Source organism: Mugil cephalus, chromosome 4 (assembly GCF_022458985.1).
Source record: "Mugil cephalus isolate CIBA_MC_2020 chromosome 4, CIBA_Mcephalus_1.1, whole genome shotgun sequence".
Classification (NCBI taxonomy): Eukaryota; Metazoa; Chordata; class Actinopteri; order Mugiliformes; family Mugilidae; genus Mugil; species Mugil cephalus.
This window is the reverse complement of record NC_061773.1, coordinates 24,621,041-24,640,124: the sequence shown is the minus strand read 5'-3', so window position 1 is coordinate 24,640,124 and position 19,084 is coordinate 24,621,041. Positions and strand designations below refer to the sequence as shown.

The 19,084-nt window shown below is 42.1% G+C and overlaps 1 protein-coding gene across 3 annotated transcripts in view; it reads left to right on the top strand.

Moving 5' to 3' along the window:
• Positions 1 to 4,957: 4,957 nt before the first annotated feature.
• Positions 4,958 to 19,084, top strand: part of epha8 (eph receptor A8) — a 130,622-nt gene continuing 116,495 nt past the window's right edge. For 2 of the 3 annotated variants that reach the window (XM_047583638.1, XM_047583637.1), the window contains exon 1: positions 13,169 to 13,380. In XM_047583638.1, coding sequence (XP_047439594.1) covers positions 13,293 to 13,380 — 88 coding nt within the window. In that variant the 5' untranslated portion in view covers positions 13,169 to 13,292. Of the gene's footprint in view, positions 5,176 to 13,168; positions 13,381 to 19,084 lie in introns of those variants that run through there. The other variant, XM_047583639.1, reaches the window with a different exon arrangement.

Sequence of the window (19,084 nt, the reverse complement as noted above, 5' to 3'; positions counted from 1 at the left end):
GATTTTGGCAGTTTATCTCATTCTGAAGATAGATGTGAAAGAAAAGTCTATCACTTCCTTCACTTGCTTGCTCCACTTTTTAGTGAATCTGTGCTCAAACAGCTGGATCTGAGATTTTTCCCTTCTTTTCCCTTCCCTCCCTTGTTATGCAGGGAAATAACTACTTCCTCCAGTAGTGGAAAGAAGAGAGAAGCAAATTAGGCCACGCCCCCATTTGGGTGAAAACAAACCACTGGTGGTAAATACAAATCCCCTTTGTAATCAGTCTTTATTTTGTGTTGCTAGCATTTGTTGGCTAGAAAGCAAGTGAAATGTCGTATAATGCTGTTGCCGAGCAACGATTAGCGACGTTATATAGAAAAACCTGTGTTAATGTCATGACATAAATACAGCATGAAGCTTAGCCAACGTTAAACTTAAAAAAAAAAAATGCTTTATGGTAACATAACTCTCTGCTCTGTCGTTACCTAGTGTCATTTCAGTTCAACATCAACATTCACGACTTCATAACATGAATTTTGAATTTTTAACATAACTAACAACTCAGCTGATATTAGCTAATGTTGGCATCATCCTGATGTGTTTGCCACACATGTAACGTTAAACACAGCAACTATCAGGGCTGTCCCACAGCTGTCCATCTTTGTCCACCCGTTTTATGGCCTGAAGTCATACATTTATTCGGTTTTTGTCCCTCTCTCTTGAAGCGAGCAGATTTATCTTTTAAGTTGTTCAAAAAACAATACACAACGCAGCAACGTCTCCTTTGTTTTCACCCATATGTTAAGGAACTCACTTATGCAACTCAGCTAGCATCATCTAATATTGTGGTCTGAATGTATTTCTGTTTCATGGTTAGCATAGCATCGATTAGCTTGTGTTTTTTTTTTGTATGTTGCAGTTTCACACTTCCAAGTGTTATTTAACCCATGGCCTTGGAGCAACTGTCTTCTGAGTGTTGTTGTTAGGAAAGAGTTTGTCTGGCTGCCAGTGTCTTAGAGAAACACACCAAAGACAGCACACTGCTCAACCAGATATGCTTTGGTTAATATGAGACGAGGACTAAAGGGCGTTCACTAAGTTTTCCGAGTCTGTGAGTCAGTGAAAACAGCAATTGTTAAAGGTTGAACTTGATGCAACACTTACATCAAGATGACGTAAATGAAATTCATCACCTCCCACATAGGTGCTAAAGGCCATTCACTGTCTTTTGATGGGGAATGATGAAAAATCTCGATCATTTGAAATCTATTTGTATAGATCCTTTAGTAGAGGTTGAAGCGAATCAGAGAGCTTTACATATGGTTGGGACACTGATAATAAGACCTTTCAAATGTAAAAAGAAAAGCAATTTGAGACCAAAGGGTGCAGGAAATAAAAGTGTATAAAAGTTTAGTTAAATTAGATAGGGAAGAGCTTAAATAATAATAATAATAAAAAAGACACTGATAAATGAAATCACCAAAGAAATATACAGTAACATGTGATTAAAATAAAATAATAATTAATGTATGTAAAACAAAAAAATAATATACAAAAAAATGTAATAAATACTAGTAAATGAGCTGTGTTTAACAATATAAAATTAAAAGTCTTGTAAATACTGCGTACTTTTAAATACAAAATAAACTACACGAATAGTTTATCGACTATATCTTTGAGCTCAATAAAGGAATTTAGAATTCAGTTTTCTTCTGGGAAAGTTTTGGACCTGGTATTCATTCGTGTGCGTGTTAGACATGTGCTACCCACCTAGACCAGACCAGACACCCCCACCACATATCCATGACACATAACGTTGTGCTGGATCGGCATTCCTTTTTAAAGGAGTACGGGTTTGTTTGTCTTTGTACGGATGTACAAATCATTTAAGCAGAAGAACAGCTGATGTGGGTAAGCCAGCAAAGTCTCAACTGGCTTTATTTATATATCATCAGTGACATTTGAAATAGTCTCAAGATGCTTTACATAACCCAGACCCTGAAACCCCCAGAGCAAGCACTAAGGTGACAATGGTGAGGAGAAAAAAAATCCATTTAACAGGAAGAAACCTTGAGCATAACCCAGCTCATATGGCGGGACCCATCTGCTCACAAGAATGCATTAAAGAAGAGGCAATCAGTAACATATGTGGGTAAATGAGACTGAATTATTATTCAGAGCATAACATACTAATAAGACTGTAAGGCATCTGTAGTCTTGTCTGCAGGAGCTGACTACACGTTGTGTAAATGTACTTTTACTGCACGTCAAGCCGGACTGACAGTTCTGACATCTTACGGCTGGATTCAGTTTGGCTGCTCACGAGATGCATCACAGATTAGAGGCAGAGTACTGAAAAAGAGTTTAAAATCTGTTGAGCCAATCAATCAGCGGTTGGCATGGCAACTGGTGGTCGCCTTTTATCATCACATCCTGTTTCTATAGCATCAAAAATAGACACCTGAACAAGCATCAACATTAACTGCCTGAAGTGACAGAAAACATCCTTAAAAAATGTGTATTTCAGTGTTTCACTTTGGCCCAAGTCCCATCCACTAACATGGAGGGGGTGGAGCTTATTACCTATACCACAACCAGACACCAGGGGGAGCTCTACTTGCGGTTGCCTCACTTTTAAGCTCCATCTTTATATACAGTCCATGGTCCAAAGCATCACCAGTCACTGTTGCGTGCTTCTCTAAACACTAGTTAGTGGGCTCACTGACTAACTAATGCTTAGAGCTTTGTGACTGTGAGGTCAACACATTTCCTCTATGTCTACGCCTTGAGCATGCAAGGCAAAGGCAAACATCCCAATCTGCTCCTCAGATGGTTTACATGGCCGCCCCCTGCTCCAAGTGTGGATTAAATACAGGGAACCAATTCCTTGTGTGTGTACATATAAACTGTATGTGCCAAATAAAGCTGATTGGATTGGATTTTGATCTGAACAGTGGGAAAACTTTGTAGAGATTAGTGATAACAAACACCCAGTCCAGTCTTATTTTATTTGTTTTTACTATTACTGTAAAGCAAAAAGACATCAGGACATTGAAACAACACGACTGGTCCTGTGTGAGTTCCACAAAGCCTCAGTGAAATATTACTTTAGTAAAGTGGTAAAATATACCTACTGATTATTTAAATGCCCAAGGACTTTTGATTATGCTTTGAATCTGTGTGTAAAATGCATTGGATTGATTTAATATCCTGGATATAGCCACTGTGTTTTTATATCAATCATATGCAGAATGCTCGACGCTCATTTTTTGCAGCCTGTTATGACTCAACCTTACTCACAAAGCGTGTCTCTCTGCGTCTACCTGTTCATCTTAGTACCTCTGACCTTCCACAGTGTAAGCTACAGCACCCTTATAAGAGGTCAGTGACCTCTGTGTTGGAGGGGGAAACAGAGAAATGGAAAATGACAAGCAAAGCATATGAGGGGATGCAAAAAAAAAAGGGCAGTGTCTTTGCAGGAGATCATGTAGTTTCTGATAGTTGCTGTTGGCATATGAGGGTAGAAGAGAGTTAAAAGTGATTATCTCGAAGAAGCTGAATGTGTCGGGACATTGGAGTGGACTGTGGTGTAGTAGTAAAGTCTCACTGGTGCTGAGTCTGATCAAACAAACCATCTAGATGAGAGGAAGATTAGATGAGGTGGAATTCCTGGCTGATTCAGCTGGATGACTTTATGATTGCAAACACCGTGTGCTTACTGTCTAGGGACATGGTGGAGAGGTATTCCATCTCAACTTGACTTGTTCAATTCTTTTAGAGATAACCTGTGCTGCCGTTATCCCTGTTTCAGACAAGTACCAATAACTCTCCAATAAAAGTTGATGTTCACATACTACACGGGTATATAGACAGCAAATGATGGCTGGGCCGGATAGAAAACACTGGAGGGGGTTTGGAGCAGAATAGAAATACTACTTCTGCTTGGCTGCTTGAAGATGTTTAGGGCTAGCCTGCTACCGACGACTATAATTATTTAATTGATCTAGATCTTTCTAGATTATTTTTTAGATAATTTCCCCAGTAGTCAGTTAATCCTTATATTAATCTGTATATTCTGCCAACATTGAGTAGCTTATTATTTGAATTTCAGTGCTTGTGCTGATTGTTATCTGAATTGCAGCTGTATTATTTAACAGCTCTACGTGTGCAAGGACAAACTGTATAAAACTTTTAAATGCGCTAAAAATCACCATTAGCCTACCAGCCATTAGTGGTTGTAACTGACTAACCCACTAGCCGACTCTATAGTGCTGCGCCATGACGCTTTAAGCAGGAAGACGACTAGCCGCCAATCACGTGACAATAACAACACTCGCAGGTGAAGAGTTCAGTGGGTCGTTGCCAATTCGATACCACCGATTTCCTTTCCGATCCGATACTGAGTAAAATTTAGGCTGGTATCGGTGAAACCAATCCGATACCGATCCGACACCGATACTTTGTGTAAATACACTCTATTTCAAATCATAGCGTCATAAAGAATACAAGTCATTAGAATAATTTACTTATTTATTTTACAAAGGACACAATCATACAAATTATGTGAAAATGATTTTTCAAACGCTGCAGAAAGATGGCCTAAGTAAAATAACGAGACCATTGAAAGAAATTATTGTTTCACTATTAAGAACTACTATAAAACTGACTCTGTTCTCTCCTCTTCTGTCCTCCTCATCATAAATGCCTCGTATTCTGTGTTTCACGAGGTTTGTTGTGTTGCCACAACTCAGTTTAGTAGTTTCAGTAGTTTAGTTACTTTACACGGTGTACCTACATTACCTCGAATGACTGAAGTATCGAAAGTATCGATATTTTGATTTGAGATTCGATTTTAAAGCATAAAGATAGGAAGTATCGATATTTCAGTATCGATCCGCACACCACTAGTCAATTGCAGCAAACTAGCGGCGGCTCATCAAGTGTGTGGAAATACTTCACTTAAGCTCATACTGTAATGACATGCAGAATTTGTAAGACAGTCAAATACTTCATTTGTGATAACAGAGAGAAGGAGACTGCACATCAACAATTTCCTGGTAAATTTCATAAACATCTTCCCGCGGATCAAGCTGCCATTACGGTAACGATGACGCACCGCTGCTGTTGGCTGGAGGTTTGGGAGCGACGCAAGACCGGTGAGACCGAGGAAGAGAGAGTTCTTCGGATGAATTGGTTAGTAAAAACAAAGTTAGTTATACCCTTGAGATGTCACAAAGGTCTTCCAGACAAAAGCACAACGTCCCAGTGTTCAGCCACGTTTCGAACTTTGTCAATAGCGCAAACTACTGTGAGTTACGGTAATTGAAAAACCACGTGCGTTAATGGTGGCCGGGGATCCGTTCGGTTTTAAAGGGATATAAAGGCTGAACATATCCGCAGCGTACAGTATTTATTTAGTTCTGCTGTGTTCTATAAGTGACATTGTTGCTGTAGTTGTAGAACGTGTTTATTATAGTAGTTTGTGTTCAAGCTTCAGTGGCTTCTTTTGTGTGATACGGTTCAGCTTTCTTTGTTGTGATACATTACTTTGTACTGTGTTTTCATGTGTGACGTCATTGACTAGTCGACTTGACTCGACTTTCACCAAATAGTACACTTAAAAAAAAGTTGTTCAACCCCTACCAGTTGTTGTTATACTGTAGAAAGTTTTTGTTCAATTGTCCGAAACACAACAGATGAGGATACAAATACAGATACTGTGCACTGACCAGTAACAAATAAGGTAAAACTCACTGTGAAGGCTTGAAGTCAGGAACCTGTCAGATCTTCTATGTTCAAATTCTTGTGCGCAGCGTTTGTGTTGCGTTAACTTAGCATACACCTAATTGGACGTCTGTTAAAAGAATCCCCGTACTTTTGACAACCAGGTTCTGGCTTTTCAAGACACTTTGAGGTACCCAATTAATGTCAGTGATTTTGTTGACACGTCATTGCAGCCGTAACAAGGTTACATTCCTGAATTTAGGTGGAATTTTCTCCTAAAAGGCGACAAGCAGAGGAGGAATTATTACCTTTGAGCTGGGAGAAGACGCTTAATGTGACACATCTGTGCGGGAAGTGTTCCACTTACGGTAGTTTTGAATTGGCACAGCAAAAAAAAGAAGGAAAAGAAAGTAAAGCAGAATAAGAAGAGAATAAATACGTCACAGAAGTTAACGGAGAAATGGGAATAGAGAGACACTTAAAAAAATGTGTGCACTCTTAAGTCTCAATAAATTAGACAAAAACATTTCAGTTAATTTATTTTCTCTTGGCCATTCCAGATCATTGGTTTTGTTCTTCCTTTTCTTTTGTCGAACAACTTGTGTGCTTGGGGTCCATCTTGCTGCATGATGCTGTATCTTTTAAGATTCAGCTCACAGACGGATGTTCTGACATTTTCTTTTAGAGTACGCTGGTATAATTCAGAGCTCATTGGTCTGTTAATGGCGACGAGTTGCAGCGAAACAAGCCCAAACAAGAACATTACCCCCCTCACATTTCACAGATGGGTCCAAACACTTCTACTTGGGTTTCATCCGTCGACAAAAACATGTCCCCAATAGGCTTCTGGCTTGTTCATGTGATATTTGGCAAACTGCAAACACTTTAGCACCGGAAACACTTCTGAACAGATGGAATATAATTTGGCCCTGAAATGAACTAGTTATTTCTAGGTATTTCCTCTAATATAGCCCGATTAATAGCGGGGTCTCTAATAAAAGCTGGAGGCTGCTGTTGCGTGTATGGTTTACCTGCTATTACCTGCTAAAGTGAAAAAAGTAAATAAATAGTAGAGTAAATGGTAGGAAAACTTTGAGCAAATATACCAGTACATACCGCTATGAAACAAAGGGAATTAGAATTAAAGGCCTCCTACTAATAAAAGCCCGCCTCCAATAATGGGCGGGTATTTGAGGCGACTGAGTAAATAAAGGCCCCGCCCACTATTAGAGGAAATACGGTACTTTTGAACCACACAAACATTTAATATTGTCTCATTTTCCCAAATAAGCGAATACAAAAGTGTAATATTTCTGTTTGGTTTGTGTTCTCTTTGTCTACTTTTAGGACTTGTGTGGACAAAAAAAATTGTTTAATAGGAAAAAAATCAGATGACCTCGTCCAGTTAGTGTTAGAGCGAGCAGAAAAATGTATATCATGGTCATTTTCTAAATTCTGGCAGTATCACGGTATTTATTTTATTTTTTTCATGCATGATTCATGTACACGTTCACAACATTTTCTACCGGGATTTCTACCGGTTGAGAGAGAAATTACTGCAGTAGATTGACTGAGGATGGACTATTTTACTCTGATGATGAGTAAATATTGTAGAATATTTCCACACTAGTAGTAAAACAGTGTTAGCACTGACTGCTGATGTGGAAATCCGGGGACATTTACAGCTAGAAGATTAAAAAAATAAATAAAGTTAAATGTTATCAAGATGAAATGGAGAAACGGGGAAAATTACAGTTTCATTTATGTTGATGTATGTAATCGGCTACCGTAATATTTGTATTCTGCACGCAACATTTTTTTCCTCATTCATAAAAAGTTATAATTGGGGATATTTTTGGAGACAGCTTTAGCCGGGGGACAGATCATCCAAAACAGGGACTGTCCCAGCTTAATTTTTCGGACCTTTCCATCTTCACCACGCTTTGCAGTGACACAGTCGCACCATGTGTGTTTAGAAGCGCTACATTGAAAATGATCCGGTCTGTAATAGTGTCTCGCGGCGCAGCGTTCCGAAATATTCTTGTATTAAAAATTCATATCATATCATCAAAAATACTTTTTTTTTTTTTTTATCCTGGGTATGAACCGATATACAGCCCAACCCTAGTTAGTGTTACGTTTTAGTCGAGTGCCACATCCAGTTTCCGTGGCATCTACATCATGATCATTTTGTAAAACCATCCTGTGGCAGTGTGGCAGAAATACACGGAAATAAATAGTTCCTTTAATGAAATCAGCAGCAAATTGCAAGTTCACAGCGGAACAAAATAATGCGATAAATATAAATAAAGACTGTTCTCTTGCGCTTCAATTAAATCCAGCTGTAAAGTAAGTTAATAGAAGAAGGAAGTAAAGGGGGGGGGGGGACGTGTCTTTTAAAAAGAAAAGCTGATATTATTGTGTTAATTAGCAATGATAACAGTTGTCGGGCAAAATTACAGCTTTTAGCCTCATTCTGCGGCCGCTTGGTTTATAGCTGAAATTAATTAACCTGAAATGACTTGGCTCGCTTTGAAGCGGCTCGATTACACTGAGGTGAAATGAACGGAGCCGAACTGATCAGAGAATTAAAGCGGGAGCGGCGACAGAGTCGGTGGCTGCGCTCTGAGCAGCTCTGTCACTACGGCGCTATATTTAGCCAACACACACCAACAAGCCCCACAAAAGTCGGCGCACACTGACCCCCACCATCTGCTCGCTCGCTGTCTCACACACACACACACACACACACACACAAAGTTACGCACGTACAGACACACACCTTAAGGTTTTAATGCCAACTGCTGCCCACAGACCCCCCCAGGTAAACCCAGGTGGATGTATTAAGATTCTCGTCAGGAGGAGGTCTTATACACACACACGCATGCACACACATGCAAACACACAAACACATGCATACACACACAGGGGGACTCCCACTTTGTTGCCGCGGCGATGGAGTAAATTTCCTCATTATGGTGGATGCATATAGTGTATACCGCAACACGGCGTTTCAAAGACGTGTGAGTAGAGAACTATGGGGAGCCATTTTAATGAGGTTGGATGTGTGTGTGTGTGTGTGTGTGCGCGTGGAGGTTCGTTGTGTGTGTATATAACACATCTATCACGCCTTTCTCTCCCACCTCACGCCACCTCGATTAAGGCTAAAGGACGAAATGACCCTACGCCGTCGCCATTGCTCCTCCTCGTGTTATTTCTATTCACATTCGGCGTCACGCCGTCGTCCTTGTTACGGCCCCGCGACCGTTTCGTATCCGTGCGTGGAAATGTTCCGCCGCCGCCCGTAGCCAGAAATGAGAGAAGACTTTAAAACAACCCCGAAAAAAAAAAAAAAAAAAAAAAGGAAGCGCTCCCCCTAAACTGAGATGTCACACTGATGCGGCTCCGCGCAGGAAAATCAATTGGCAAAGATGCAAAAGGGTGACTGAGACGGCAGCTGGTGTGATTTTTCCGGGGGATACGCTTTTATTTGTGTTCTTGTTCGGCACAAGAAAGGAGTTTGAATGTAAAGACACAAACCAACATTGTACATCGCAGAAAGTAAATCCCACATTAAAGGTCGTTTCATTTATTTATTTATTATGTTCTAGTAATAAAGCTCTTTTTGTCGAAGCATCCCTTTCTTCTACAGCCACCCTCCCACTCTCCAGTAATGACGCTGTGTGTCAGAAACCAGTGATTTGTTTTGGTGTTTTTTTTTTTGGCGTGTCGACGGTGTTTAAGGGTTCACAGAGCACTCTCTCCTCTGCTCTTGGAAGATTGGAGTGTCAGGGCGAAGATGACAGTGTTGTTGTTGTCCTCCTCGCGGGGCGCGCAGCCTATTAGACAGGCAGACTGACAGTGCAGCCTAGTGGTAAAGAAACGGAGCCTCACACATGAACACACACTGCAGATGAGGGACAGGGCGGCTATAGAGTGAACTGTGTCCGACTGAATGCGACGCGTGCGCTGCCGAGCCCTGGTCGCTGCAGCCTTTATAGAGACGCTGCACGTAGGCACAAGGCTCCCCTATACATGCTGTGGAGGAACCATTATAAACCTCGCACAGAAACCCCTGTGTCTCCAGGCCTGAAGGGGGGTGGAGGAAGGAGTTTGGCAGGCGCAGCGCTGCCTCGTTTTTTGGCCATCTCAACGAACCTCCATCTCCTCGGCTTTGGCAGGCCAGCTGCATGTATGTTCGCGCTCAATATTCACGATGGTCCTCGAAGGCTTAAATATTTTGTGGGACGAGCAGCGTTTTTTCTCGTTTGTCGCGCGCGTGCCAGGCACATCAAGCGGGCCCCGGCGTCAGCGATGCTTCAGCCTTGTCGTCGTTGATGGCAGCAGAGCTGTGACAGCGTCGTGCTGCCGTGTCTCCGGGGCTCACGGGGGTTGTACAGCTTCGGTTTGGAAAATCAGCACGGCAGCAGAGCCCCGTGGCAGACCTCGGTGACACAGGCATCCTGTACACATTAGATCACAGCTACATCACAGTGCATACGGCGCTGACGAGAAGTAAACTAAACTCCGTTTATTAAAAAATAAAAAGTGGAAATACGGCCTGTATTAGTGGTGCACGCAGGGTAAATAAGTAAATTAAAATACATTGGATTGGCGTTAGAGCGTAATGTGCAGTAACAGTAAGAACTAACTAATTAACACTAATAAAATAATATTAACATTAGTAGCAGGTGTATTATTAGTGTGAATATTATAATCATAATTAATGATAAGAAGAAGAAGCTGTAGATGTAGCAATAGTGAGATTAGTAACAATGACCTGTTATTGGTAGATATGTTTTTAACAGCAATAGCTCATCTTTCTTATAATAAACTATTTTATTTGATTAGATAATACTTTTATTTTTATTACTTTTTGCTAGTGCTTCTTTCATGTGCAACTAGGCAACTGTGAACAAGTAATTTCCCTTGTGGATCATTAAAGTGTTCTAAGTATAATAATAATAACAATTATTATTATTAATTATTACGATCATAGCTAATAGTAGTAGTTGCAGCAGGATAAAGATAGCGATCAACATTTTAAGACGAGCGTTTCACCAGAGGAAGTTCTATAAGTGGCAGCAGTAAAGATTTTAATTGAAGAGAAATGGGTGTAGCTGTATAAAAGTTCATCTCAGGGTTTATTTATTAGCTTGTCTTGAGCTTTCTATCGTATCACGTGATCTTCATCAACGGACCACACCCACCACAGCTAAGTAGAAGTTTTGATGTTTGATACCGCCGGTTTCCTTTCTGATCCGATACCGAGGATACCGATACTTTGTGTAAATACACCCTAATGTGTCTGGTAAACCTAACATAAAGTACTGTGTTACTTCATTACCTCGAATGACTTAAGTATTGAAAGTATCGATATTTTGACTTGGGAATCGATTTTAGAGCATGAAGACCTGGTATCGGAAGTATCGATATTTCAGTATCGATCCGCACATCACTGAGGTGAGACAAGTTTTTTCGGCTGCATATTATTAGCTGTACATCACTTAACATTATTGGCACCTCGTGTGAATACAGATGTGGGCAAACTGAGTTTTGCTGCTTAAAAATGTAATATTACATTGAACCTTTATGAACCACAATACGTGTATGTGTGTAATGATTTTACTTTAACGCAGCGGTCTGTGAAGGTGTCTGTGTGTAGTGTGTGTGTGTGTGTGTGGGGGGGGGAAACAAAAAAGCTTAGATAATTGATTAGGACAGGTGCTGTGATCTGGCACATTTTTCCCAGTTTCCCACCATCACGTGAATCAATACGTGATCACGGGCCTTGAATAACAGTGACGCACGCACACATGGAAACTATAAGAGTGTGAGGTCGCACTGCGTTTCACCTGGACGTGGTGTCGATCACAGCTTCATGAAGGCGCTATGGAAGATCGATATCCGATCATTGTCCTTGGGTCACGCAGAGACGTGCTGCTGCTTTCACTTCATCCCATCAGTCAGATATTTGCCACCGGGTAGGTGAGTGTGTTTGTGTGTGTGTGTGGATGAGGAGAGCCAATGACAAATGAGGGTAAATAACAGAAAGAGGGGGAGGATAGGGGGGTGAGGAGAGGAGGGTGGGGGCACGGTGTGCCAACCCATGACCCAGAGAGATAAACAGAAAGTGAGAGTTAGTGATGTGTGGATTGATACTGAAATATCGATACCAGGTCTTTATGCTCTAAATTCGTTTCTTAAATCAAAATATCGATACTTTCGATACTGTGAGTTTCTTTTTAGCATTTTGAACCTTAAGTCACACCAATATTTTGATCCTATTCAAGAAGAAATTGAAGTAATATTGTAAAAATATTCCATTTAACGCCGATTCAGCTCATGTTCATTCTTGATGTGGAGATCGATACTGAAGTATCGATACTTCCGATACCAGGACATTATGCTTTAAAATCGATTCTCAAATTAAAATATTGATACTTCCGATACCAGGTCTTTATGTTCTAAATTCGATTCTCACATTAAAAGATCGATACTTTGATTTTCTTTTTAGCCTTTCTAACCTTAAGTCACACTAATATTTTGATCCTATTCAAGCATAAATTGAAGCAATATTATAAAAATGTTGCATTTAACGCTGTTTCAGTTCATGTTCACTCTTGATGTGGCGATCGATATCGATACTTCCGATACCAGGACGTTATGCTTTAAAATCGATTCTCAAATTAAAATATCGATACTTCCGATATCAGGTCTTTATGCTCTGAATTCGATTCTCAAATCAAAATATCGATACTTTGACTTTCTTTTTAGCCTTTTTAACCTAAAGTCACACCAACATTTTGATCATATTCAAGCAATATTGTAAAAATGTTCGATTTAACGCTGATTCAGCTCATGTTCACTCGAGATGTGCAGATTGATACTGGAATATCGATACTTCCGATACCAGGTCTTTGTGCTCTAAAATCGTTTCTCAAATCAAAATATCGATACTTTCAATACTTCAGTCATTCAAGGTAATGTAGGGTAGGTAGGTAACTAAACTACTGAGTTGTGGCAACACAACAAACCTTGTGAAACACCTCAGATTAAAACCACAACACAGAATACGAGGATCGGTATCGCCGATACCAGCCTGAATTTTACTCGGTATCGGATCAGAAAGGAAATCGGTGGTATCGATAACATCACTAGTGAGAGTTGGCCAGGTAGGTAGGTAGGTAGGGTGGGAGGGTGTGGTGACTGAACGGAGTGTTTAGCCCAATCCTGCGCTCTGATTGGCTGCCTCGACTTTGACAGACGTGCAGGCCCCTCCCATCCTCAGGCTGCCTGCCGAAAGTGTGTGTGTGTATATGTATATATATATGTGTGTGTGTGTATGTGTGTTTGTGAGGGAGCCGGCAGACTGAAGCAAGCCACAGAGCTCGCCTCTTACTCCAACCCAATGAGCTCGCAGCCCTCACACTCTCTCTCTCTCACACACACACACACACACACTCGGAGAGAGGAGAGAGGGAGAGGCAGCGAGTGGCAGAGAGGGAGAGTGAGGGCGAGGGAGTAAGAGAGGAGAGAGGGAGAGAGAGGCAGAGGGAGTCTGGCGGGGTGTGAGGGAGAACACCATGGCTTCAGATCCGGGGCTGGCTGCGATGCTGCTATGGACTATATCACTACAGGCTGTGGGCACCGCGGGAACTAGCAGCAACGAAGGTAAGAGTGTGCGTCCGTGCGCGTCTGTGTGTGTGTGTGTGTGTGTGTGTGTGTGTGTGCGCTCTCGTTCGAAGAGTCGCACTTCAATAATGCATATTCTCTGACAGCAGGGATTAACTTCATACATGTGGAGCTCACGCCGACAAGCAGCCAAGGCGACACACTCCTAAACAAGTGTAAACACACACTTTTCTTTTTAAAAAAAGAGACGGCGCCTTTGTGCGTCTCAACCCAGGGGCACGGCATCAAACTTTGAGGAAATCTCACTGATGTCTGTTTGTGTGTGTGTGTGTGTGTGTGTGTGTGTGTGTGTGTGTGTGTGTGTGTGCGCGCGTGAACTTGACATTGCTCATATTTTGCCCGGGTTGCGTGTCGGCTGCAGTAACACAGCGCATGTGTCTGCCCGTGTGGGCTTAGCCGGTGACGTGAAAGTGTGTCTATGCAGATCCTCTGTGCGTTATCTGAGGTGAGCATCTTCAGTCTTTCCCTTTGAGCTTCTTAGACAACCAGCATGTGTGTGTGTGTGTGTGTGTGTGTGCGTGTGTGTGTGTTCCCAGATGTGCAAACTTTGGTCCTCCCCGAAGCCCAGCCTGTGGTTGTGTTATTTCCATTCTCCTGTCCTTTAATGTTTCCACTGTGAGACGGAAAACTGTTGTTGTCACTTGTTCAACTGATGTCACGCAGAGACAACAAAACCCCCCCGGCGCCTTTCTTTGTGAGTGAGTGTGTGTGTGTGTGTGTGTGTGTGTGTGTGTTATTGAGAGTCAGGGTCCTATAAAAATAAATCTGGACAGCAAGTGTTGGGGCCTCTCCTTTCACCCCTGACAGCGATATTCAGCTTAAACTGCTGCAGGGTGGCAAAAAAAAAAAAAAAAAAAACCTGCAGCAGAAGAAGAAATAGTGAACGAGATCAGTCGTTTGGTTCAGGTGGGATCATCTCAGGTGCGGAGAGGTGAGGACTCATCCTCTGTAGAGCTTGTGTAGTTCAGGTCAGACGAACCAGGAAACCGAGGGGCCGTCCAGTCAAACCCAACGCTGAAATCTTGCGTGTTTCGTTCCTTCTCTTTTCTTTCTTCTTGAATGTCATTGGGCCCCATGTCAAAGGTTCCCATCTCTCTGTTTCTCGCGTCATTTCTCTTCAGAGTCATTTGACCTTTCCTGCTACGACGGCTGCTCTTTGCCGATTCCGCTGAAACGCGTGCATTTCGTGAAGCCCCAATCTAAAATTGACTCTCTGAACCCCGTCTGCCTCCATTCTCTGAACTTGTTGTTGAAAAAGAAATCGTAAAGCAACGTATGCTTTTTTTTCCGAGTATGTTTTTTTCTGCCCTTTGCTAAGGTGCAGATTTAAAAGTGTTTCACCAATGTATAGAAGAGATTAACAGCTTGATTAATTCTTAAGTATTCTCTATGAAATATGAAAATACAGTGACGTTAGTGATTTTACGAGAAAAAAGGAAAGGGATATTGTCTATATTTTTTCTTTTACCTTTATTTATTCAGGGTGGGCCAATTGAGAGCAAGCTCTCTTTTCCAATGACGTCCTGGTTTCAAACAATTCGTCGGCACAACATGAACATAAAGCGAGGCAAACCGTAGATCAGAAGCCATTTAAAAAGTCCATATACACTCAGAGTGAACTGATTAAGAGGAATCAAGGCGTCCAGATGGACTTCTGACAAAAGATTATTCCACCTCAGTCCTAACATTTGGGATATTAAGAGCCAATGGATTGTGAGCATGAGTGGAGTAATTAAATAACTTCAAAGTAAGTTTGTTAGATAAACATATAGATAGCTGACAGTGAATAGATTGACGGGAACTGAACTAAAACGTCAGCATTTAACCCATGACGGTTTCTTAAAATTAAGAAAAAATGAGTGAAAACTCTGAACTGAATAGTTTAATGTTCTCAGATACTGAGATGATGTCACACACTTGAAATACAGAGATTTAAACCACAGCGTATAAATTGATTTTAGAGCGTTTTTCTTCCTGCATTTAATAAAAAAAACAAAAAAAACGTGAAAAATAAATACATTTTCCAAGATCTGACAGAAGATTCAGTTTTGGAAATAATTAAAGGCAAAATTTTAATAACATCCACGGGAATAGTTGTAAAAGATAACATTTTTTCCCCCCCAGTTTTGTCAGTGCATTAAAAAAAAAAAAATCTAAAAAAGATGGCGCCTAACATTTAATTTCTTCGCTTCGGCCCGACTGGAGGGCAATTACAAATATTATGGAAGAGATAACCTTTGGAATGAAGGGCTGGGAATTAAATTGGTGGAAGAACCGGTAACGCGGTGCTAACGCGGTCATGCAGAGCTCCACTCGACTACACGCAAAGCTCAAGAGTGGGCGCACAGGACGGACTGGATTCTGCTGCTATATTGCACGTACGCGAGCAGCCATTTTGGTTTTGTTCAGGGTTTGCAGTTTTACTTGTGTGCAATGCAAACTGCCAGAAGCACGTTATGTATGTGTATATATATATGTATATATGTGTGGCTGTGCACTCCTCACTCACACAGTGAGGCTGTGTTTCAGATCAGTTCATCATGTCTCAAGTGTTCTTCAGACCCTATCATTTATTTATTATTATATATGTACTACGTGTACGCGTGTGATATCTCTGTGTTTGTGTGTGTGGTAAGACGGGGTTAGAGCTCGAGGACCAAAGAAACAAGAGGAAAGCAAATGATATTTTGACTTCTCATAACACGCCGGCGTGTTTCTTCAATAAGAGACGTGGAAATATCGAACCCCGCGCTGGATCCATCCAGAGCCCAAGAGACGCAGCAATTACTATAGGCTCAGATTGCTACTTTTATTTTTTTATTTTTCTATCAAGGATTGGAAAAAAAAAAAAAAAAAAAAATGAGAGGAGCTGCAATCAGTAGCCGACCAGCAGGGACGTACAGCTGAGCGTACCAACGTATTTCTGGCCGGAATTTACTTCTTTAATGTGGCCTTAAGATTATTTACAAGCAAACTTGTTTTTTTATAGAAGTTAAAAAAAATGAAAAAAAGAAACACATGTCTGTTTTTACATTTTCCTGATATTTTTTATTTCAAAGTCATCGCTGTTGATCTCTTTTTCTATTACTATCTGCAGCTAAAAACAAACTAATACATATTCATATATACAACATATATATAGTACATATATTCTGTATATGTATGTATAGAGACAGTTTTAATTATTATTTATGATGATACAGGTTAATGTGGGAGCTAATATGGGAGTACCAGCTTATCTTAGTGTTACTGGTAGGAACGCGTAAAAAATCTTCTGTCAAAATAGTCAAATTGTATCGATAAACTGCAGAATTCCAATAATTTCTTTTAAATCGTTGCCGCTCGTGAAGAAACACTGAAAATGACCAGTTTTTACGTTTTCACTGCGTCGCTCTGGACTCTTCACCACGTTGCTGTTCACCACGGGCGCTTTGCCTGTCGATCAAGACAAATGAGAAGCGGCCTGTTGTGTGATTGGCCATTGTTCGTTACAGTTTGTTTGTGTATATGTGTTGCATTTGAACACTTGGTTGTACATAGGCGGTTTTGTTCTCCTCTGATACAAACAGACATGAACGCATCATCACCACCAGCAGCAGCAGCAGCAGCAGCAGTGAACGTCCTTCAGACTAAGAAGCAGAAGAAGCAGAAATCGTGTTTCCCTGGAATCAATTCTGAGAGGAAGTCTTACACTGAGGCGTGAAAGCGGTCGCATTAGATATCAGCGGTATTTCGATCTTCCTTCAGAAATGTCAAACACACACTCACGCAGGAGGCATCAAGCGGTCGACCGGTCCTGCGGTAGCTCCCACGTTTTCGTAGAAAAGTTTGGTGCGTTCGCCTGCGTGGACGGTGGCGGTTTCCCTGGGCAGCACCTCCAGTCTGAGAGTCCCCCCGGTTCAACTCCTGCACGCCGCTTCACACTGTCCCGTTCCCAGCGAGGATAGAGATCGTACCTTCAGGTTGTTGTCAGCGCTGAGGAACATGAAAAGGCTCGTGCAGAGAGCAGGACTCACTGCTAATGAGCAAACTGTAGGTGGAAGATTATTACCACATACCTCTGCTGCAGGAGGACCGTCAGGGGAAAGAGGCTCGGAGACGGAGAACAATGAGCAGCAGAAAAGATTATTTTTGCCTCATTTTAAAGATTTGAACATGTAATTTAGAAGCCACAGAAGGGAAGACAAAGAAGTTGAAAGCGGACGAACTGCAGGGAGTTGCAGGCTTTTTCCTCTTTGTGCAGTAAAAGTAGTTTTTCTTTTTCTTTTTTTGTGCGAGTGGGAAAAAAAAAAGCGGCTTTGATTATGATGACTACTAGAGTCGGTTCAGATGCTGCTGTTTGTATTGATCTCGCCTCAGTCAATAGAGAACCTGCTGCATGTTTAGCAACATCGCATGAAAATAGAAGGCATGAGGACTTTTCATAATTAATCGCTTGGAGAGGAAGCCTCTCTGCAGCAGATTACACGGGGCAAAAAAAAAAAAAAAAAAAAAGGGGGCTATTATGCTAAGCACCGAAGCCGCTTCGTTCCTGTTGCTCAAGGACACTTCAGCAAGCTCACTGATGGGGAAAGATGTTTTCCTCCGCGTCGTTTCATATTTAAACGCCTTTTATCGACGCCTCCCTCCACCTCCTCGCCGCGCAGAGCGCCCGGACCACATCCTGATGTCTCACGCGTCAAAAAATAGATGAGCGTCCTCATCAATCAACCTGTCTCCGTGTTTCACTTCTTCTTTTGTTTGTTTTTGCTCAATCACTTACGGCTGTCGGTTCCCAGTCAATAAGGGACGGGAGAATTGGTGTGAGACACGCACAGGCTGCGTATTTAGTCACAGTTTTACCTCAAAATAAGGAAAGAACCATTTAATGAAAGAATTTTCTTATTAAATGTGCTTTGGCTGCAAGTGATGGTTAGTTTACGAGGTAATTCATATTTCACTTTAAAAGCGATCCCCACCATTCAGGTCAATAACTATTAAAATTGCATTTTTCCATGGCTCTGGATCCATCTTGGGTTTCTAGCGCCGTCCTGGGGCGGAAGAACCTGTGTCTGCAGCATCACGAGAGTGCATTAAAAAAAAAAAAAAAACTGCGAGGGCATGAACTTTTCCCTCCCACTGTCTGCTGGCTCGTCTTAACAGGGGATGCTGTTGGCCGGCCCACCTGCCTCCCCCCAACCTCTTCTCCCCCAGGCACCGGTCTTTATTGAGACATCAGCCTTGTTAGCCGGGCTGTCGGCAGAAATATGGGAGCTAGCAGATCAATAGGACGGGCCGGCCTGCCAGTTCTCCGGAGTTGAAGCGGGCCAGGCCTCACAAAGCAGGGGCCTCGCTCGATCCTCGTCCTCCCATTAACCCGCAGCCGAGGCCGGAACAGCCAGAGCTCAGCGGCCCCCGGGTTTTGTGATCGCATGCACACGCCGTCGGGGTAATTCGCGTTTCTCTGCTCGGGCTAGCGTGTGGCCTGGAAGATCCCTCGCTGGGGTGGTTCGCGGGCGAAGCGGAGGAGCGAGAGGCGGCTGTAGTCGCCGCTTGACAGCTCTGTAATGGGCTGGTGTTGTGGTCGTGTTAGCACATCCCTCCCGGAGAGAGATTTCTATGATGTTCCCCTTCATGGGGACTGATGAATGATGGAGATCTGGCTCTGCAGCAGCAGCCTCCTCTCCTCCGTTATAGATCGACA